At 35.2% G+C, this 24328-nt stretch overlaps 1 protein-coding gene across 4 annotated transcripts in view; it reads left to right on the plus strand.

The window, feature by feature from the left end:
- FAM83B (family with sequence similarity 83 member B) overlaps window positions 1-17570 on the plus strand; it is a 99708-nt gene extending 82138 nt beyond the window's left edge. For all 4 annotated transcript variants that reach the window (XM_009241979.4, XM_009241978.3, XM_009241976.3 and 1 more), the window contains exons 4-5: window positions 9-133; window positions 12201-17570. In XM_009241979.4, the coding sequence (XP_009240254.3) occupies window positions 9-133; window positions 12201-14502 (2427 nt within the window). In that variant the 3' untranslated portion in view covers window positions 14503-17570. The remainder of the gene's footprint in view (window positions 1-8; window positions 134-12200) is intronic.
- The last annotated feature ends 6758 nt before the right edge of the window (window positions 17571-24328 follow it).

Genomic DNA, 24328 nt, shown 5'->3' on the forward strand with positions numbered 1-24328 from the left:
AATTCTAGAATATTCGAGTGCGAACAGTAAAAGGCCAAGATTATCTTTCAAAAACAGGGGCAAAATTCCATGGAAAAATGGAACAGAAATTTTTGTTAGTTGACTGCCAGAAAGTGATGTACGGTTCTTACAGGTAAGATCGTTGTGTTTAACTTCAGTGTTATCAATCATTTAGATGATTTATTAGTTTCAAATTTTAATATGATCAGTTAAGCTCTTTCTTAAAAGTAAAAAAAAAGAAAAGAGAGAGAGGACACTTGCATGGGAGATTAGAGACCTAGGTTTGAGTTATGAGTCTGCCACTAAAGAGCACTAAGATCTTATACAAATCATATAACTTCCTTGAGTTTCAGATTGTTCATCCAGAACATGAAGACATTGACCAATATCTAAGGTTCCCTACAGCTCTATGGTACTAAAAGTGGTTTTGCTCCTTATGGAAACATTACATAGTATGGATTTAGTTACAATCATTTGTAAAAACAGAAGCTATTTACCACTTTAAATAATCTGGTAAATGGATTTTTCTTATTTCGTATTCTTAAGAATCTGATCAAAGCAGAACTGGCAGCCCAGTCCAGGTGAGGCTGGCTCGAGAGTGTAAGCACTGCCCTAATACTCTCTTGTAAATAAATCCCCTGGCTTCAGTCCTGAATCAGATACATAGTGAGCCTACATAAACAGGCAGATAAAAGCATCAGCAAATACCCATGAACTGCTAGGTCACTGAGGCAGGGTAGATTCATTATTAAAGACTGAGGGAAGAATCCAGAAGAGCTATGGATGTGAACACGACTGTGTAAGGCGAAACCTTTGTCTCCTGTCTTAGTAACAGAAAGTCCATGAGAAGGAGGCATCACATTGAAATGGTGGTCTTGAGCAAGTTACTTTATTTGGTTGCACTTTAGTTTGCTCCGCTATAAAATGAATCATAGAACTGGCCTCATGTCATTGTTGTGAGGATTAAATGAGTTCATGCATCCCAAACCCCTAATGTTAAATATTATTTTAGGACTTGATTTGTTACTTTCTGCTAACTCTCTCCTTAAGCTCGGGACGTTTTTAAAAAAACATGCTGTTTGGAGTTCCAAATGAAAACATATTAACAGAAGAAAATACAACTAGTGCTTGAAATTAGTGAGTCCTTTTAAAGACTCATTATATGTGAATACTTTTGTCCAGACCCACTTAGTTTTAGAGAGTTTTTAATTGAACTTTTAATTAAAATTGAGAGTTCACTTGACTTGTAGAATCATTGTTATTTAAGCTCATCATAATTAATAGTTTCTATGGTTATTATTTAAGTTTTAAGATTATCTTTGACAGTAAATTTACCTCAGCTTTGTTTTGCTTCCACTAGATATTGATAGTTGCTAGTGTTGCAATGACTGTAGCTGAGCTACTTTCGATTAATGTGGGGGAAAATCAAACAGCAGTGACAAAAAAATTATATATCTCTATCTTTCTGTCTATATCAGAAGCCAGAGGCAGAATTTAAGTTACTGTTTATGATATAACTATAGAATTCCTAGGACCATGGATTATAAAAAATTCATCACAACTCTTAACTAACACTCTATCCTCTGTGTTATCTCAAGTTCATTTTAAATATATTTCTTTAAATAATTCACAGTTGTAATCATTGTCCTTTTTATTTTTTCTGACATTCTCATGGACCTTTCCTGTTGCTAACAATATTCGAATGAGATGTGGTAGTCTAGTTATGAACTAGTTTGGTTAAAAGTGAATTTCCTTTTGGTTTAAAAACAGCCTTTGTCCCTCATATTCTGGTATTGCTATTGTTTTCCTCATAGGCAAATTGAAAATGCCTTCTTCTTTAATTTAGTATTCTTTGCCATGGGATATCATTGGATTCTAAACTCCTACCATTCCTGGAGAGGCCCAGAATCTGTATTTACCACAGTTACACATTGTATGACAGCTCACTCACATGCTGATGATTTTATCAGGAAAACATGAGGAGTTTTTTCATAACATGATACTAACATTGATGAATGTTTAATAAAGCATTGTCTATAAATCAAACTGAGAGGTAATTTTATAGGCTTTTTCATTTTTAATCTCATGAGCTCAATAAAAGTTACTTTCAAAAGACAAATTGGCTGAAGTTGGCACCTCTCAGGTTCCATTTTTAACCACACATAAAAATCATCACAGTTGAGGTCCGTGCTGCAACCAGCACACTGTTACTGTTTACATTTGATGGACTTTAAGCCCCCAGCCAGGAACTCGGAATTTTTAAGTCAACTTCATGACTAATATCTGACAGTGTGTGTTTAGTGGAGCTGGGAGTAGACAGTTTTTTTAATCCATGAAAATATTTGCACATTTAAAAAAAATCAAATATTGCTAAAATATGTGCAGTAGAAAACAGTGATTTTTGTTTTCCATCTCTAGCCAACTCTGGTCCTGATCTCCAGATGCAGTTGCTCAATTCTTTTAGTTGGTTCTTCTAATATTTATTTCATCCCTTAAATAACATGATTATGTTATTCTTTTTTGATTTACCAATTTCATATATTATCTTGGCTTTTTATTTTTGGAGAATTGTATTTCCTACCTACTATTCCTTCTTGTCTGCATTATAGTTTTATCACAATTTTTGGTTAAATGAGAAGTCCAGGTCTACATTATTGAAACTGTGTCAAAATAGATCACTGATGAGCCATAAAGTGATGTACGTTTCTTTTTTCGAAACAAAGTTAATAATGGCCATTTTGTTTTTATTCATTATCTTTGTTTTCTATTTATCTATTGCTACTTTTTTCTCCAGTTGACCACACAGATTTTGCAGCACATGAATGACTTTCCCAAATGCTCAGTTACAACCAACCATCTATGACATCCCATCTGAACTAGCAGGTCCTTAAATTGGAAGCACACCTGGGGACCTGGTATTTTTCATATTTCTAAGTGATTTGATCCATGATTTCTTAAATTCCGCATTTCCTCATTTTGTTTCCAAGTCTTCATTTTTCTCCCAAGATTGCTCAAGGACTTTTAAGTTAAAAAATGTATAATTCTAGGTCATTTATGGCTTAACGTGGGATGGAACTCTAAGTTGAACCATTTTTCCTCCGAATTGGTAAGGTATTACCCCATAATCAAAGTTGCTGCTGAGAAGTTTCAGCAATTATTATTAGTCACATTCTTTTCACGCAGCCATTTTATCTTTCTTGAACCTTTCAGAATTTCCCTTTTTTCCCTATTTGTTTTTGTTTTTTCTAGTTTCTTGAGGTATAAAGTTAGGTTGTTGCGTGAGATCTTTTAGCTTTAAAAAATGTTTTATTGATAAAAATATGTGTACATATGGTATAGGTCATATTTTTCAGATTTTATTACATGCGTAGACTAGGTAATATTAAGTCAGAGGAGACCTTTTTGCTTTTTTAAATATATGTATTTACAGCCATAAACGTCCCTCTTAAGAGTGCTTTTGCTACATCTCATAAATTTTGATATCTTGCGTTTTTATATTCATTTGTCTCAAGGTATTTTCTAATTTCCTTTGTGACTTCTTCTTTGACTCATTGGCTACTCAGAATTGTGTTGTTTAATTTCCACATATCTGTGAATTTTCCAATTTTCCTTGTACCATTGATTTCTAGTTGTGTTCTGTTGCAAGTAAGATACTTTGTGTGATTTAAATCTTCTTTAATTTGTTGAGGTTCGTTTTGCCTAACATGTGGTCTGTCTTGGAGAATGTACCATGTGTACTTGAGAAGAATGTATATTCTCCTTTTGTCCAGTGTTCTCTATGTGTCTGTTAGGTGCTATTGGCCTGTACTCTTGTTCAAGTTGTCTGTGTTCCTTTTGATCTTCTGTCTCATTGCATTCATTATTGAAAGTGGAGTACTGAAGTCTCCTACTAAGACTGTGTTGCTGTCTGTTTTCCCTTTCAATTATGTTAAAGTTTGCTTTGTATATTTAGGAGCTCTGAGGTTTGCTGCACAAATACTTAAAATTGTTATATCTTCTTGGTGAATTGACCCCTTTTTTATCATATAATATTCTTCTTTATCTCTTATAAGTTTTTTTATTTTAATTTAAAGCCTGTTTTTCCTGATATTTTTACAGCAATTCCTGCTTTCTCTTTTGGTTACCATTTGCATGGTGTATCTTTTTTATCCTCTTACTTTTAGCTTATGTATGTCCTTAGATCAAAAGTGAGTCTCTTAAAGATAGCATATATTTGGATACTGTTTTTTCTAATCCATTCAGTCAATTTAAGTCTTTCAGTGAGGTAATTTAATTCATTTACCTTTTAACTAATTACTGATGGAGAAGGACTTACTATTGTCATTTTTTTTCCATATGTCTTGTAACTTCTTTCTTCTTTTTCCCCCTTTTACTGCAGTCTTTTGTGTTTTGTTTTGTTTTGTTTTGCACATATATGCTTTGATTATCATCTCATTTCCTTTTGTGTGTATTCTAAAGATATTTTCTTTTCAGTTATCACTGGAATTACATAAAACTTTTTTTTTTTTTTGAGACGGAGTTTCACTTTTGTTGCCCAAGCTGGATTCCAATGGCACACTCTCAGCTCACTGCAACCTCCGCCTCCCAGGTTCAAGCAATTCTCTTGCCTCAGCCTCCCGAGTACCTGGGATTACAGGTGTGCACCACCACACCTGGGTAATATTTTGTATTTTTAGTAGAAACTGGGTTTCACCATGTTAGCCAGGCTGGTCTTGAACTCCTGACCTCAGGTGATCCGCCCACCTCAACCTCCCAAAGTTCTGGGATTACAGGCGTGAGCCACCATGCATGGCCTTACATAAAACATTTTAAAGTAATAGCATTTTATTTTAAACTGATAACTTCAATCACATATGAAAACTCCACACCTTTATAGCTCTATTCCTCACTTTGCATAATTGTTGCCGCAAATTACGTATTTATATATTGTATATCAATGAACACAGATTTAAAGTTACGTTTTATATTTTTCACATTTAAATTCTATGAACCACATCTGCAATAGTACAGGTCACTTCATTTGTCTACATATTTACTTTTACTGGAGAACATGATATTTTCATAAGGCTTTGTGTTGCTCTCTACCATCCTTTTATTTCAACTTCAAAAGATTCACTTTAGCATTTTGTGTAGAGTAGATCTACTAGTAGTGAACTCCCTCAGATTTCATTTATCTGGGGCAGTCTTAATTTCTCCTTCCTTTTGAAGGACAGTTTTGCTGGATTTTTGGTGTTTTCAGTGTTTTTCTTGTAGCTCTTTGATTATATGTTCCTACTTCATTGTAGCCTGCAAACTTTCTGCTGAGAAAGTCACTGATAGTCTAATGGAAGCTCCCTTGTATGTGACAAATCACCTTTCTTTTGATGCTTTCAAGACTTTCTCTTTGTCTTTGACTTTAAACAGGTCTGATTATAATGTGTCTTGATGTAATTCTTTTTGGATTTCTCCCAGTTTGAGTTCTTTAAAATTTGTATGTCAATTTTTTTTCCTCAGACTTGGGAAGTTTTTGTCCACTATTTCTTCAAGTAAGTTATCTGCTTCTTTGCCTCTCCTCTTTCTGAGCTTCTCATAATGCATATATTGATCTGCTTGGTAGTTCTATAAATTCTTTAGTATATCTTTGCTTTTCTTCATTCCTTTTTTTTTCATTTTGCTCTTCTGACTCAATTATATCCATGACCTGTCTTCAAGTTTATTCATTATTTCTTCTGCCTGATCAAGTCTGCTGTTGAATCCTTCTAATGAATTATTCAATTATTTTATTTTTTCAGTTACTGAATTTCCTTTTAGTTCTATTTTATAGTTTATCTTTGTTGATATTCTCATTCCATTGGTATGTCATTTTCCTGATTTTATTTACTTGTCTGTGTGTGTGTGTTGTTGATGTTTTTGTTTGTTAGTTTTTGTTTTTAGCTCATTGAGCATTTTTATAACAGTTATTTTAAATATTTAATCAGGCAGCTCATAGATCTGTGATTCTTTAGGGTCAGTTTCTGGAGTTTTATTTTATTTCTTAGGATTGGGCTGAGTTTTCCTGCTTCTTCATATGCCTTATAATTTTTTGCTAGTATTCAGACATCTTAAAAATAATCAGTCACCTCTCCCAGTTTTTGTATACTGTCTTTGTTCAGGGGAAGACCTTTACCATTCAGCCCAGCCGCAGATTCTAGGACCTTTCAAATCTTTTCTGACCTCTCGTTCCCTTGGTGTCTGCCCATGGAACTGCAGGTTTAACATGCTGCTTACCTCTATTTTCAATGATTTCTAAACTCTGGTTCCAATCCTACCAGCACTCAGGCAAGATAGAAGCCAGTCTCTTGGGCTGCACTGAAGACAAGCCAGAGTTATGATCCATAGTCTACTCTTTTGTTTCCATCCTGAGAGAGGACCCCCAATCTGGGGGCTGGGGGAAAAGTTTCTCTCTGTTTGCTTCATGCTATACCATATGGGGGAGGAATAGGAATGAGCTTGCCAAACATCACAGGTTTTCCAACCTGTATGGCTGGAATATAATGTTCTGGGTGCTCTATCTTTTCAATTGGTTGCTAGCGTTTCACAGAGGTATTCTGTTTCACATATTGTTGTTAACTTAGTGTCTCTGTGGGGTAAGTAGGGCCTGTAACTTTCTAATCTGCCACTTCACTGACCTTGTGTTTGTGTTTTTGGAAGTATTTTTATTTGTAGTTTGTGTCTGTTTCTTCTAGGTGCCATTTTCCAATTTGTTTTGATCTCTGATTGCATCTAAGCTCTTAAGCTTTATAAGCTGTCTTTGAAACTTTGTTTATTCATCTGTTAAACTTTGCTATGTGTTTATATTTAAGAATGAGGGACTGTAAAGCTGATTAGAAACTGAGCAGGAAATGCTTATCAATGTTTGAGTTTACAGCTGAATGATAGACTGGGGACCTGGCAACTTTACAGGAGAATCCCCAACTATCAATATAAATATCACTTATCTGGGGTTTTTCAATGTTTCCAGGGAATAATCTCTTTCTCCAAAAGATTGTCAAAGGAGATGGAATTTGGAATGCAGTCAGAATATGATCCTAACTGAAGATATTCTAGAAGCAGAATGGGGAAGAGAGCCAAGGGTCTGATAAGTCTCATTTTTAGCTCACCTTTATCCCAGTCATGGTTTGTTTAAAGTTTCTGAGTTCAGACTTTCTCTGGATTGGTTTCTGCTGAAGTAAACCTTTGATTCCTGAAATTCAGGGATAGGAAGGAGTGCTTCATGGGAAAGGAAAGAGTAGGGAACCTGGAGGCCCAACTGCTCTATATGAGACTTTGAATCAATCTTCCTGTTTCTCTATTTTCATGACCTTTCTAACCCACCATTTGTAGTACCTTTTGATCCGATGTTGAATTCATAAAGATTCTGCTTGGCCCACCTGGCTTATTCTCACTGCTGCTCACCTCATGCAAACTTCCTCTAAGTCAGCCACCACTTCTCCATCAGATTTCTGTATTCTAAACATTTATTAAATACTTTCACTTGCTACTTCCCTTTTCCCTTTGCTATCTTTTTAGTATTGTGTAGGGAAGAAAAAGAAATAAACCTGCATGATAATCCAGATTTAATGTAAACCTTTTAAGTTTTCCACCAACATAAACATCTTTGCCTTTTAGTCTTCTTTGATTTTGAAACTAATAATTCATTTATATTATCATTTATTTACAACTAATGTTTTTAAGTGTTTACAATATGCCAAGCACCATTCTTAGCCCCTGGGAATGCAGTCCTAAATAAAGGTATACAAGATTGCTGAGCTAAATTTTATTTTAGTGGGCACTGGAGACAGACAAAGGAAGAACATACAAGAAAATATCTGATAGTGGTAATGGAGTATTGTATAAATGAAATCAGGGGAATATGATAAAGCATGATCAGATGGATACTTTGAATAGAGTGATCATAAATGTCTTCTAAGAGCATGTCAGCAGGGGAAGAGATATAATATTGAAGAGGGAACAATAGATAAAACATCCTGGAGCAGATATCTGGGGGATAGCAGAAAGACCAATATGGTAGGACCACATTAAGCAAGGGAAGAGCTATCCATAGTAGAACTGGAAAGCAGGCAGGATAGGAATTATCTTAGGCCAGGTAGGGAGCCTGAATTCTCTTTTAAACAAAACAGAAAGTTCTATGTACAAGTGTGACATGACCCAATTTGTTTTATGCAAAGATCACTTCTGCTGTTCTGTTGATTGAAAAATGAGCAAATGAGGACACTAAGAGTCAAATTAGCTGATAATGCTAAGACTAGGGTGATAGTGGGATAGGATTGATTTGTGAGAGTTTTTGCAAGCGAGTCAACAGGACCTTTTGGTTCTGAAAAAGAGGGCATTCAAAGATGACTGCTTGTTTCCTGTCTTGATCACCTGAAAGATGGCTGAGTCACTCACTTAAGTAATACTAGGGAAGAAATAGGTCGGGGAACGAGGAGTGCTAGATGACAACTTATGAGTCATACATGTTAGGCTTGCAAGGCCCACTAAAATTTTGAGTAGAGATTGGACACTGATACCAGAGATGAGGAAGAGGTCAGCACTGGCAATACAGACTTCGTAGTTAATGGCATAGAAATCACCTACGATAACAGAGGAATACAGAGATCATTTCGAAGCCCTGAAGCATGTCTGTAGGTTTTCAGATTTACTTACTGAATATATTCAATGAATGTCTTCCTGTTGCCTGAAACTTTATTACAATATTATTTTCTGATTTACTATAGCAGGGAAACTTTTCCAATTGCCACACGTTCACCAATACCAATATCTTCTTAGTTTTCTAACCTCAACACTTGGAAGTTGTTTTTACTTAATAACGTATGGATGTTCTTTTGACATGAAGTCTTTTGGTTCTTTCTTCTTACTACTGGCTCAACATTTTCACTCATTATTCCTATTTCTACTTTGGTTGGGCTCTTACTTTTAACTCTATACTACAATAGTACTACAAATAGTTACTAGAAAAAAATAGTTCCTCAAACATCTCTTTCTATTATAATTTATCCAAATTTGGAAACAAATTCTACATAATCAAACTTTCTGTTTTGTTTTCAAGATTTTCCCCACTAGTTCATCAGTCTCTTATATGGCTTCTTTGCTCCAGCTATATATAGTATGTTTTCTGTGTTCAACTAGAATATGACCCTTCTTGCATTCTTCCCTTTTTCATATTTCTCCCTCCACACAAATTGTCTTCCCACATCTTTGGTGTCTGAACTGGAAATCTAGTCTTTATCAAAATATTGCAAAACTTCACTTTCTTCATGGATTTCCTCATACTTGATAGTTCACTGTTCATTCCATTACTTGATGTTTCTAATATTTTGAATTCATACCTTTAGTCAGATTGAAAATTTCTTTAGTTACTTACTTTTATACCATTTCTTTTAAGTCAGCCCACTGGCATAATAAATATTCCTCCTATATCATGCTTTCTATAGGCATACTAGATAAAATTAAGCATATCCAAATAACAAGATTCTTAAGTTACATGCTCCTGTTTGTGATATGTAATATTTTATATATTTTAAATGTTTAATCTGCAGATTCTTTTAATTATTTTTTCTGCATTTTTATTGTCTCCTTTATAGAAATAATAAGATGCTTCAATGTGGAGAGTGTCTCTTTTTTCTTTTGTATTAACCCCCATTGTGTCATATACATTACTTTATGCATAGCATAATAGCAATTCATTTATTTTTCAGCTCAGTTGACTGTATATTAAATCATTAGATTTTCAAAAATCAGATTTAAAATTTGATATGAACTTTAAAGATAGCTGTTACCTCTAAACTCTAGGAAAGGAATTGGAGCTTCCATAAAGTACTATAAAGTCATACAAACATTAATTTCCTAAAAATTGTATTTTATATTAAAAGATCCTGACTGGCATTTTGACTGGCATGGTTTCTGAGGCCTGCATTTGCTAATACTATGTACAGTGAGTACAGTGAAGTCTGCCCTTTAATAACTGAGGCAGCTGGCCACAAATCCTGTTTACAGCTCTTGGCATCCTAAATTACACTTATTGAGTAAACCACAGAGATAACAGTCTGAAAACTTACAGACTCTTAAAATACATGCATTAACACAGCTGTGTCTTACATTATATCATGTTATAGCTATAAGGCATTGTAGCTATTATGTTGTCCATATCCTTACATTGGACACGAGGAAAGTGAAACCCAAGCTCATGTGTCTACAACTCAGCAGAAACCAGGCCTCTCGACTTTTTCTCCAAAAGTCTGGCTTCACTGCATTCTGCCAAGATGGTATGTATGAAATATAATATCAGTTTCTATGCCACAAAGTTTTGACACATGCAAAATACACAGCAAATTTCTCTTTATTTTTTTTAACGTTCCATTTTATTTATGTCATTAGTGTTTGGGGAACAGTTGGTTTTTGGTTGCATGGATAAGTTCTTTGGTGGTGATTTCTGAGATTTTGGTGCACCCATCACGCAAGCAGTGTACACTGTACCCAATGTGTAGTCTGTTACCCCCCACCCCTCTCCTACTGTCTCCCTCTAATCATTATATCATTCTTAGGACTTTGCATCTTCATATCTTAACTCTCACTGATAAGTGAGAAGATACAATATTTGGTTTTCCATTCCTGAGTTACTTCACTTAGAATAATGGTCTCCAATTCCATCCAGGTTGCTGCAAATGCCATTATTTTGTTTACAGTTGAGTAGTATTCCATGTTATATACATACCACATTTTCTTTATCCACTTGTTGGTTGATGAGCATTTAGGCTGGTTCCATATTTTTGCTATTGCAAATTGTGCTGCTATAAATAGGCATGTGCAAGTGTTTTTCATATAATAACTTCTTTTCCTCTGGGTAGATACTCAATAGTGGGATTGCTGGATTGAATGGTAGTTCTACTTTTAGTTCTTCAAGGAATCTTCATACTGTTTTCCATAGTGGTTTTATGAGTTTACATTTCCACCAGGAGTGTAAAAATGTTCTGTTTTCACTACATGCATGCCAATGTCTATTAGTTTTTGATTTTTTAATTATGACCATTCTTGCTGGAGTAAAGTGGTACCTCATTGTGGGTTTAATTTGCATTTCCCAGATAATTAGTGATGTTGAGCATTTTCTTTTGTATTTTTGTTGGTCATTCGTATATTTTCTATTGAGAATTGCCTATTCATGTCTTTTGCCCACTTTTGATGGGATTATTTGTTTTTTTCTTGCTGATTTGAGTTCCTTGTGGATTCTGGATATTAGTCCTTTGTTGGATGCATAGTTTGCAAATAGTTTCTCGCACTCTGTGGGTTGTCTGTTTACTCTGCTGATTATTTTGCTGTGTAGAAGCTTTTTTGTTTAATGAGGTTCCATCTATTTTTCTCTGTTTTTGTTGCATTTGTTTTGGGGTTCTTGGTCACGAATTATTTGCATCAGCCAATGTCTAGAAGAGTTTTTATTATGTTATCTTCTAGAATTGTTATGGTTTCAGGTCTTAGATATAAGTTTTTGATCCATCTTGAGTCGATTTTTGCGTAAGGTGGGAAATGAGGATCCAGGTTCATTCTTCTACATGTGGCTTGCCAATTATTCCAGTGTCATTTGTTGAATAGGGTGTCCTTTCCCCACTTTATGTTTTTGTTTGCTTTGTTGAAGATCAGTTGGCTGTAGGTATTTGGCTTTATTTCTGGGTTCTCTATTCTGTTCCATTGGTGTATGTGCCTGTTCTTATACCAGTACGATGCTGTTTTGGTAACCATAGCCTTGTAGTATAATTTGAAGTCAGGTAATTTAATGCCTCTAGATTTGTTCTTTTTGCTTGGTTTTGCTTTGGCTACACAGGCTCTTTTTTGGTTCCATATAAATTTTGGGATTGTTTCTTCTTATTATGTGAAAAATGATGATGGTATTTTGACGGGAATTGCATTGAATCTGCAGATTGCTTTTGAAAATGCACAGCAAGTTTTTCTTTGGACTTCTGGAAAGTAGTGGATTCAAAGCCAAAATCTGAGTTGCGTTGTTATTTAAAATAGGAATATGAGGATGGGAAAACATTTAGTGCATGTAATGATGGAAAATATTCTAAATAATGGTAGCCAAAGAAAAGTATAAAAACATAGTCATTGAGTGATACTTTTTTTAGTAGAACTATATGTTATTATCAATCTTTTAACTTAAATGATTAAAATTTTTCCATTTTTTTCCCCAGTTATATGTGGTCATTTGAGAAAGCTCACCTCAGCATGGTTCAGATAATTACAGGACAACTTGTTGAGTCCTTTGATGAAGAATTTAGAACTCTCTATGCCAGATCCTGTGTCCCCAGTTCATTTGCTCAGGAAGAATCAGCAAGGGTGAAGCACGGAAAAGCCCTCTGGGAAAATGGCACTTACCAGCATTCAGTTTCTTCATTAGCATCTGTTTCTAGCCAGAGAAACCTTTTTGGTAGACAAGACAAGATTCGTAAACTAGATTCTAGTTTCTTCAAAAACAGAGGGATATATACTTTAAATGAACATGACAAATACAACATAAGAAGTCACGGATACAAACCTCATTTTGTTCCGAACTTTAATGGTCCAAACGCAATACGTCAGTTTCAACCCAGTCAGATAAACGAAAATTGGAAAAGGCATAGTTATGCTGGGGAACAGCCAGAAACAGTGCCATACCTCCTGCTTAATAGGGCTCTGAATAGAACCAATAATCCACCTGGTAATTGGAAAAAGCCGTCTGATAGTCTCAGTGTGGCGTCCTCATCACGGGAAGGCTATGTAAGCCACCGCAACACACCTGCCCAGAGTTTTGCCAATCGGCTTGCACAGAGAAAAACAACAAATCTTGCAGACAGGAATTCAAATGTTCGTAGGTCTTTTAATGGGACAGATAACCATATCCGCTTTTTGCAACAACGAATGCCAACCCTCGAACATACCACAAAGTCATTCCTACGTAACTGGAGAATTGAATCCTATTTAAATGATCATTCAGAAGCTATACCAGACTCAAATGGATCAGCTTTAGGTGACCGATTTGAGGGCTATGATAATCCTGAGAATTTGAAGGCCAATGCCCTTTATACTCATTCTCGGCTTCGTTCCTCTTTAGTATTTAAACCCACTTTACCTGAGCAAAAGGAAGTTAACAGTTGTACAACTGGCTCCTCAAATTCAACTATCATTGGTTCTCAGGGAAGTGAGACACCTAAAGAGGTCCCAGACACCCCTACGAATGTACAGCATTTGACAGACAAACCCTTGCCAGAATCAATCCCCAAGCTCCCATTGCAGTCAGAGGCACCAAAAATGCACACCTTGCAGGTTCCTGAAAACCACTCAATAGCCTTAAACCAAACTACAAGTGGCCATACTGAGTCAAATAACTATATATATACAACCTTGGGTGTAAATAAGCAGACAGAAAATCTAAAGAATCAACAGACTGAGAATCTACTTAAAAGGCGAAGTTTCCCGTTATTTGACAACTCAAAAGCCAACTTAGATCCTGGAAATAGTAAGCATTATGTATATAGTACACTTACCAGGAATCGAGTTAGACAACCAGAAAAGCCCAAAGAAGATTTGCTGAAAAGTTCTAAAAGCATGCACAATGTGACTCATAACTTGGAGGAGGATGAGGAGGAAGTTACCAAGAGAAACCCTCCAAGTGGCACTACTACCAAATCAATTTCCATTGCTGCTTTACCTGATGTGAATAAAGAGGAATCCAACAAAGAACTTGCTTCAAAGAAGGAAGTTAAGGGTTCCCCAAGTTTTTTGAAAAAGGGGTCTCAGAAGTTAAGGTCATTACTTAGCCTTACCCCAGATAAGAAAGAAAATCTATCCAAAAGTAAAGCACCTGCCTTTTATAGATTGTGTAGTAGCTCTGACACATTAGTTTCTGAGGGTGAAGAAAATCAAAAACCAAAGAAATCAGACACAAAAGTTGATTCATCTCCTAGAAGAAAGCATTCTTCCTCATCAAATTCTCAAGGCAGCATCCACAAGAGTAAGGAAGATGTAACAGTTAGCCCATCTCAAGAGATAAATGCTCCACCAGATGAAAATAAAAGAACACCTTCTCCAGGTCCAGTTGAAAGCAAGTTCTTGGAAAGGGCAGGAGATGCCTCTGCCCCAAGATTTAACACTGAACAGATCCAATATCGAGATTCAAGGGAGATTAATGCAGTTGTTACCCCTGAAAGAAGACCTACTTCTTCTCCAAGGCCAACGTCCAGTGAGCTTCTACGATCTCATTCAACTGATCGACACGTTTACAGTCGTTTTGAGCCATTTTGTAAGATTGAGAGCTCTATTCAGCCAACAAGCAACATGCCAAATACCAGTATAAATCACCCAGAAATAAAATCTGCGACTATGGGCAACAGTTATGGCAGGTCTAGTCCAATGCTTAATTACAACACTGGTGTTTATCGCTCATATCAACCCAATGAGAACAAATTTCGAGGATTTATGCAAAAGTTTGGAAACTTTATACACAAAAATAAATAGCTATTAAAATGCAAAATGAATGAGGCTATCAATATTTGTCCAAAGAAAATTGTGGACAGTCTTTGTAACATGCCAATAGATTTTCCTAAGGACAGAATTATGGGTATGATGTATATGTTCACCAGTGTCCTAGTATAGTTATTTTTCTGTGTGATAAAGTTAGGGTCTGCTGTACCTAGAATTTCTCTGTAAACACATGATTTGTAAGTGGTAATGGTAAAAATAATAGGTGTATTTAAATCATTTTCTTTAGACCAAAGATTTTAAGTCTCACTTAGAAATTTTTGTGGATGATGTATGGTGTATGGTATATGGATTTTAACCATTTCCTTTTAAAAAGGTCATACTACCCTCAGTAACCCTTTATAACATGTCTTTATAGTGTTTTCATATCTTCAAAAATATAAGCAAATGGGACAAAGCCTTTTTTTAAGATTAACTTGAAATTCTACAAGATAACTTGTTATATTTTATTAATATTATTTTTTCTGTGGAGCATTGTACAGCTGTTTGGGCAACAGCAGTACCTTTTACATTTTTTATTTTTTATTTTATTTTTGCCTGAAGTGTTTGCAAAGTATCAGTCTCATGTAGTATAACGACATTCGTAGGAATTTATTTTCCTCAGCCTTTGAAAACGGTCTGGGATGTGCTTCTTTCTGCACTGGACCCAGGGAGCTGTCCCCCTCTTACCCATAGGCTGCTGATTTTTTATAGTCATTCCTTACTTCACATTTAGAACAAACCAGCAGGAATTTAGAAAATCTGAAAGATTCCCACTCCTTTTTCTATTGTATAAAAGCTTTTAGAAATGTAAATTTCTGCCTAAATTTTTGTTAGATTGGCATGACAATGCTAAGAGGTCTTGCTTGCGAAAATTCTTGCTCTTTTTTTTTTTCTTTTGAGATGGAGTCTCACTCTGTCACCCAGGCTAGAGTGCAGTGGCACAATCTTGGCTCACTGCAACCTCTGCCTCCCAAGTTCAAACGAGTCTCCTGCCTCAGCCTCCTGAGTAGCTGGGATTACAGGTGCGCACAGCCACACCCAGCTAATTTTTGTATTTTCAGAAGAGACAGGGTTTCACCATGTTAGCCAGTCTAGTCTCAAACTCCTGACCTCGTGATCCTCCTGCCTCGGCCTCCCAAAGTGCTGGGATTACAGGTCTTGCTCTTCTTTAAGTTGTGCCAAATATGATATGACTGCATAGTGTTTTCGTAAGAATACCATTGGGAAAATGAGACGTTGTACTGGGCTAGTTCTTCCGTGATTTGAGGATGATATTCAGATTATAAGATACCCTTTGTCTTTCTTACAGTAATGAAGTATAAGCTCCATATCTGTTCCAGAGACTTTAACTTGACTTTGCTTCATTCACAAAGAACAGAGTTCCTGAAGCAATGCATCCTGTGAGAAGTGTGAAGTGTTTGTACATCACTTTAAATATATTACTTAATATATTCTAAGTTGCTGTGTGGAGCAGTATACTGTTGTTTTAAAAATGCAAGATTCAGACAAATTTTAATATTATCTCATTAAAATAATTAAAATAATGGTATAAAATATCTATGTCATTAAAATAAGTTTCCATAGTGTTTAGAAACCATGAAAAAGAAAACATAGCAGGAGAAAATATGACAGGAAAAGAAAACCTAACAAAGCCCAGAACCCACAGTTAACCAAACGAGACTGACTTTGTTATTACCCATTCTTTGTTAGTATTGGATGGGGAATTAGGATAATGAGCCATTAGGCAGTTCTGAAATGGAAAGCCCTGAAATTTAGTGCAATGTAACTTTAAAACTGAAATTATATAAAGAGTAGAATTACAACCAAAAGTCTATTGCCTTTTTGTACAGAAATCTCCTTAATTTCAGGACATATAGATAGCTTATAGAAACATCCTTTTAAATAGTTTGTGAGCTCTTCCTCTTCAGTGGAATTGAGGAGTACAGAATGCTTTATTTCATCATCCCCTGACAGGTGACTTAGGCTTTTCAGAGCAGATTTATTTTTCTCTGCGTTTTTTAAAAATTGTTTTTCTTGTATCTTTTTTCTTCAAAAATATCTATATTTGAGAATATGTACATAACAACTTTCCAAAGTCTCTGTGGCCAAAAAACTCTCCAGGGATAAGACTGAGCAAGAATATAATACCTCAAAAAATGTACAGCTACTGTTTAAGTTTTAAACAGACACCATCACAGTTTGTGGATGAAATAGTTTTAAGCCATATACTTTCTTTTTCTCCCCATATTAATATTGGGGGACAGATAATATCACTTTGATGTACATTGATATTAAAGTTTGGTAATGCAGCTTTTACTGTCTACATAGTACTGTACATTAGTTTTTAAGCAGAAACACAAGAAAAATGGGTATAATTTCAAACTAGTTCTTGGCAGATGGCTAGAGACTACTGTAAGTGACCCTGTATCCCGAATACGCAGATATCCCTCTATTACAAGTTTGGGATTAGCCATAATTCTGACATGGTGTGTTCAGGTATGGGTATATGTTGTTAGTCTACACTTGTGGAAGCAAATATCTTGTTTAATCAAGATGATGTCTAGTGTCACCTAGATAAATAATGCAAAAAGTTTAATTCTGGCTGAATTCAGCTTTACTCAAGATCCACATATTCAAGTATCGTTCCACAGATATTTCTGTGTTCTGTGAATATCTGTTGATTCTTAATATGCCTGTGGCTAAGGGATGCAAAGTAGAATTGCTTTACGTTGACTGTATATGTGACATGTACGATGCTGGGTTTTTTTTAAGTAACTTTAGCATGATATTCACGTAGATCCTGGGTTCTAGAATATTTAAAACAAAAGGATAAAATGATAAACCAAAAAGTCAACTTGTTAACTTTTCTTTTTTAAGAGATGAGTTCTCACTAGTATGCCCAGTCTGGACTCCAGCTCCTGGGCTCAAAGATCCTCCAGCCTCAGGTTCCTGAGTAGCTCAACATTTTATATATGTATGATGCTATAAAGAAATATTCTTCCAAATGAACTTTTGTTTTTAGATCAATAAATGAATAATAAATAATTTTGTACAAACATCAATATATTGTAAGCTATTGTTTTTTTAAATCTTCATACTCTGCATTTCTGCATTCAAGCTCAGTCTTTCACTTAGTTATTCTAATCACGAATTTAGATGTGTACATATTTTGAAATGTTTTTCCATGAACTTTGAAATCATCTGTAAAACATTGTTTTGATTACCAATTATATTTCATATAGTAATTTATTCATATTTGAAATTCAGTGGCGATTCTCTTCCTTTAAGCAAAATATTATATATACATATTCTCTTCATTTCTATTATACTGTAACATAGTGGTTACTTTAAATAATTTTTACTTTTTTTTTTTTTTTCAAGACAAAGTCTTGCCCTGTCACCCAAGCTGGAGTGCAGTGGCGTGATCGCAGCTCACTGCCACCTCAGCCTCCTGGGTTCAAGCGATTCTCCTGCCTCAGCCTCCCAAGTAGCTAGGATTACAGGCACCTGCTACCTAATTTTTGTATTTTTAGTAGAGATGAGGTTTCACCATGTTGGCCAGGCTGGTCTCAACCTCCTGACCTCAAGTAATCTGCCCCCACTTGAGCTCCCAAAGTGCTGGCATTACAGGCATGAGCCACTGTCCTGGCCTAATTTTTACTTTAAAAGATGGAGAATCTTTAAAAAGGAAAAAAAATGATGGTTGACTTCTGTATAACTTCATAGCATTTGGTTTGAGTAAAATATTCTATATGTGCATTTGTATTAATGACATTAAGTAACCTACAGTCTGACAGTTAGTGAATTAAAACTCAGAATTTATTAGAAAAAAATCCTTTTTATCACAGATTATGAAGTAGTTGAAATAGTGTGTATTGCAAATTAAAAGTTGTGTCCTTTTAAAGTCAAATGTGCTTTTTAACTAGTTAATTATAATGAATGGTAGAACAAGTTAATCATAAATGCCTTTGTTTAAGAAAATCCTACTTCAGTTAGAATAGTAAGGGAAATGGATAAGACTTCACTTTTGTGGGCATCTGAAAGGAAAGTTATAAATAGGTTCAATTGGTTTAAAGAGTCAAAGACCATCTTGAGTAACTGGACCCGGGAAAGATGGAAGGGCATTGTAGGGGATATGTGTGTATCCTGTCCAGGGAAACACTTGACATAACGGGAATTACCTGAGCTTCAAGCAGTGAGAAAAGCAAGAGATACACAGAAGAATATTTCTGAGTTAACAAAGGGGAAGTATGTTAATTTTGGACATTCCTCCTATAATATTAATGTTTCAACAATCTGGCTCATTTACTTAACACTCATACTGGGGACCTACTTTGTTCCAAGTATGTAGGTTATAGTAGGCTTTTGATGGAAAAAATTAAAATTTAAAAAAAAAAGGTTGTCTGGATAATCGGAGGCTGCCAGCAAGTTTTCATACATGTTTTAAGAATACCCCAAACTTACAGCAAAAGTCTATGTTACTTGAGGGCTATTTGTCCTAACTTGTTACTTAAATGCACTCCTAGTGCCTAAAAAAGGTGCACATAAAAGATACCTGATAAATACTTGATGTGGGAATCCAGTCATTTCCTTAGCTGCAGTTTGGAAAAGATAATAGTCCATTAATATCCACACATTAAAATCGATATTTTATAACTATCTGAATAGGCATTCGTATTAGAAGATGTAGATGGGTTAATGCAGCAAGGGTTCTAGTTTAAACTTCAGCCACATTAACCCTAGAATCTGGGCATCTTTAAAGACCCAGAAGTACTGGTCTTCCTAGGATATATTTTTGTGCAGGAAAGAAAACCCCTGATGAATTCATCCTGAAGGAAAAAAGAGTAGAGCTTAGCAAATGAAGTTCAAAGACAATTGGCACATGAGGGAAGGGAGTGGTGATTTTGTGTTAGTCCTTTAGATTGTTAGCTAACATAGGCAGGTTGTGTGGGAACCATAATTGAAGAATGGCTCCTCTAAAATCTCTATAGTGAAGACTCCTGGTGTCAGGAGTGACAGCAGCGAGCACCTTCACTGAGTACCCCAGAACACTCGACCTATTGCTTTCAACAGCAGCCCTTGTGCTATTGTTGAAAGGTCATAACAACTGCAGACACAATATACAAAATTTGACTTTGACAGAATGACCACTATTTTACTTTCATTAGAAAGGTAAATTTAGAGTGGGGCGTGGTGGTGAATGCCTGTAGTCCCAGCTACTTGGGAGGCTGAGGCGGGAGAATCGCTTGAACCTGGGAGGCCTAGGTTGCAGTGATCCGAGATTGCGCCACTGCACTCCAGCCTAGGTGACAGAGTGAGACTGTCTAAAAAAATAAAAGAGGTAAATTTTTAAAAAGTCCAACAGCAAAACCTTTTATCAGGGCTTTGTTTTACAAAACAACATTCAGTGTATATTTTAATTTTAGCATATTTTGCCTCTAAATTTCTTTTTAGCATTTTAATAATCTGTATGTGTCTCAATTCAATTGGCAGATTCAATTAGACTCAATAGCCTACATTTTAGAAAGTATCTTCTTTTTGTTGTTTGTGTATTTTTGGTTTGTATGTTGGTTGGTTTACGCATTACCAAAATTTAATGTTAGTTAACTGCTAAGGCTAAGTAAGATAGTTATTAAATTAAGTATTCTAGTTAATTGGGATCTACCATAAAGCTAAGAACTAAATGTATTTCTATAAATGGAAAGTCTAAAATACTTGATTTCTTGTTTTTCTCCTTCAAGCAGAATATTTTGTTGCTTTTTAAAGACAGAAGGAGATTGTTATGTATTTTGCTAATTCAAGTATGAAAAAAATATTTTGCTTTACAGAGCATTTACAAAATGTGTTTCATGTGCTACAAAATTAAACAATACTGTCTACACCATGTGCTTTCACAGTGCTTGACACAGGGAAGGGACTTAATAAGTGCTGATCTCATTTGATTTTCAGAGGAAAAATTTGAGAGAGATTTTGCATTGTAATTTAAGGCAAAAGACATTGTTTTGAAATAAAATTAGATAGAAATAGAAAAAAGAGCACAGAGCAGGTGAAAGGCCTAATATTACTTCTGTCTTCTGGTAAATCACTTTTTGACACTAAACTTATTTGTGCTTGGTTTCCTTCATATTAAATAAAACATTATATTTTACTTTATGGGAATATGTAAATATTAAATAAAGACATCTACCTTATAAGTTGTGCCCCTTTGAAAGGGGCACAAGGCAAATATTAGCATAGATCATCATTCCTCTTGCATTGTTCTTTTACTTAGGTAAAAACAGTAATAATATTTAAATTCTTAGTAGTTCTCTTCACTGGACTCAGAGTTTGGCAAAAGGGTAGATTTCCAGATGCTGGAATTAAAACTAAGTATTTGAGAGTAAAATACAATTTAAAATGTCATCTAGCTTAAAATGTTTATGTATGAGCTTTAAGGCACATATAATCAGAGGTAAGAGACTGGCTGGAATAGAGTGATTTAGAGGCAGAGTATGCCAGTAGCAGGTGCTGCTCCTAGTGCCCCCAAGATTGGACGTGTTCTGATGCAGCCACCCTGTGACATGCTTAGAGTAACAATGACTCCATCGGTCAGAATGACAGAACCTATTTCTTACTGTTGGAATCCTACAGACAATGATTTAAGACACTGTAAAGTGTTTTAATACCTAATAAACCTGGGAAGTTATTTTTAAGTTATCTGTATCTAATGTCAGGCAATTACAAGAATGGGATTCTACAGACCTTTTACCACAATAGTAACACATCTCAGTTTGGTTAATGGCAAAATCTGTGTTTAAAGGTGGCAACCAGGATTGATTATTGTACATACTACATTATAGATTTCAGATTAGTTACAAACTTCTCCATGTTAGACTCCATATTGACTCATCAAATTCATGCAAGGCTTCTTTTCCCCCATAATATTACTTGATATATATATAATCAAAAACTACTTATAGGTCAGTTTTTTTCAAGTGCTTAGGCAATTATTTTCTTTTTACACCTAGATGTTATCTTGTTATTTCTCCCTATACCAGAGTAATACATTAAAGAGCTAGGATGAGGTTTTTTTGTTGTTGTTTTCTGTTTTTCTTCTGGAGACGGAGTTTCGCTCTTGTTGTCCAAGCTGGGGTGCAATGGCATGATCCCGGCTCACTGCAACTTCCACCTCCTGGGTTCAAGCAATTCTCCTGCCTCAGCCTCCCAAACAGCTGGGATTACAGCCATGCACCACCATGCCTGGCTCTTTTTTTGTATTTTTAGTAGAAATGGGGTTTCTCCATGTTAGCCAGCTGGTCTTGAACTCCTGACCTCAGGTAATCCGCCCGCCTCAGCCTCCCAAAGTGCTGGGATTACAGGCATGAGCCACCACGCCTGGCCAATGAGTTGGTATTTTAATTCAATATGCATACTATCAAATTAGCTTATACACATCAAACACTGTCTTCAAAATTATGGTGTACAGGCCTCAAGCACCTTAAAACACAATCTGTAGAAATAATGTAAATACATAGGAACAATTATTGAAGGGTTAAAGATTATAACACAATGTATAGGTTAATGTATTCATTTTTATCAAGCTTTATGATTTTTAAATGTAGTGGTGTAGATAATATCTATTAAATAATCCAAAAACTGATTTGTCACTATTTAGATGCCTATATGGCTTGTTAATATCAAGAACTTAGTGGTACTCAGTTTTTCATTTTTAATATATTCATTTGATCAGTTAAAATTGATTTCAGGCCTGAAAATTAAGTCTAAGGTAATATATTTATTTGATCAGTTAAAATAAGTTTGAAGCTTGAAAACAGGTTTGAGGTAATATACTGATTTGATCAGTTAAAATAGATTTGAGAGTCCAATTAAGTTGGAGGGGACAACAAAAGAGGCAGTTCAGTGGGACTGCATAAGATACAACAGTATCACTAACTGCTCCAATATAAAAAATGTTTATTATTTGTTGATGGCACATCCCAGGAGGCCTACCTTGTACCACAGAAAGCAAATGACTTGGGTAAAGGGAAGTATATTTATTAATAAAAACAGAATGGCATTTAACTTTTTTAATCAGAAAAAAATGGGCTGTACAAATACAATCTAAAGAGTGACTTAGGATGCCTGGAGAATGTGTGAAACTGGAAGTTTCTCTGTAGTTGCAAAGCTAAAAAACAATCCGAATGTAACACTAGAAAGTCCAGCAAAACAAAGAGAATTGCAGATGATTATACACAGAACAGAACATAGGGAAGGGTGAACATTCAGGAAGACTCTCTTTTTATGTTAGGGTCAAGCTTAAAGGATACAATTTAATCATCTGGGACAATATTGTTGACAATATTGCTTATTGTTTTATTCAAAGCAATGTTCTTTGTAGAGTCAGAAAAAAAATTGTCCAAGGAACGACAATACATGAAATCAAAGCATAACTTTGTCCATAGCCTGCCTTAGTCTTCAACTGTTTAGACTAACCCCAGAAAACTCTTCTGCAGCAGACTTTATGACAAGAACCATGTGATGAAATTAGAGTAACATTAGGGAGATGTTTAAAAGATTAGAAGCTTTATGAGAAGGTTAATATTTAATATGAGTTATGGAAGACTTTTAAAGTGGGCATTGGATAAGAGGGAGATTAATTTTAATCATGAAGGATTATTTTATGACATAGAACAGTGTTTGCCATTACTCTTTAGCAAAGACTGAAATAAATTTAGTGGTTCATCTTTAGTAGGCTTAATTTAAATTAAAAATAGAATAGAAAAGAAGATATTAGAGTATGTCACAAATAGCAACAAGCATTTGATGTCATTTTAATTGTTCATATTTGTGTAGGCACTGGTCATGATGGAAAATGTATTTCTTTTTTAAACTTTATTGTAGACAATTTCAAACATACACAAAGGTGAACAGATATTTGAATGAATGTTCGTTATCCATCACCTGTCCTATATACCCATTGATATGGTTTGGCTGTCACCCAAATATCATCTTGAATGGTAGCTCTCATAATTCCCATGTGTTGTGGGAGGGACCCGGTGGGAGATAATTGAATCATGGGGGTGGTTTTCCCCATAACTGTTCTCATGGTAGAGAATAAGTCTCATGAGATCTGATGGTTTTATAAGGGGAAACCCCTTTCACTTGGTCCTCACTTCTCTCTTGTCTGACACCATGTAAGACGTGCTTTCTGCTTTCCACCATGACTGTGAGGCCTCCCAGCCACATGGAACTGTGAGTCCAGTAAACCTCTTTCTCCTTATAAACTACCCAGCCTCAGGTATGTCTTTATCAGCAGAGTGAGAACAGACTAATACACCCATTAACCTATGGATAAACCTGCCTTATCCACATTCTTAATTACATCACCATTTTGCATTATTTTGAAGCACATCTCACAAGTCATATCTGTGTTTTCATCATGTATCTCTAAAATTTAAGGATTCTCATCTAATGTAACTGTAATACCAGTACAAGTTATTTCTTAATATCATCAAAGATCCAAAAATGTTTTTCTTTGGCTCATAGTCAATATTATACTTCACTTAAAAGACCTGTCCTTAACATTATACATTGAGGATTGACTTGATATTAGATGTGGAAAATTTCTGATAAAATTTTTGAGTTAGTTTTCAACAGAGATGTAAAATGGCAAACATGGTATACTTTAAGCGTGAAAATAACTTTTCCTTTACATTGCAAGTAAATGAGAAGAAAACTGGTATCTTTCCAGATTTGTAGTCCTTCCTCAAATATGTATAATTTACTACTCACTCATTTATCAACTTTATTCAAACATTACTAGTATTTTTATTTATAGGTG

This window comes from Pongo abelii, chromosome 5 (genome assembly GCF_028885655.2).
Source record: "Pongo abelii isolate AG06213 chromosome 5, NHGRI_mPonAbe1-v2.0_pri, whole genome shotgun sequence".
Lineage (NCBI taxonomy): Eukaryota > Metazoa > Chordata > Mammalia > Primates > Hominidae > Pongo > Pongo abelii.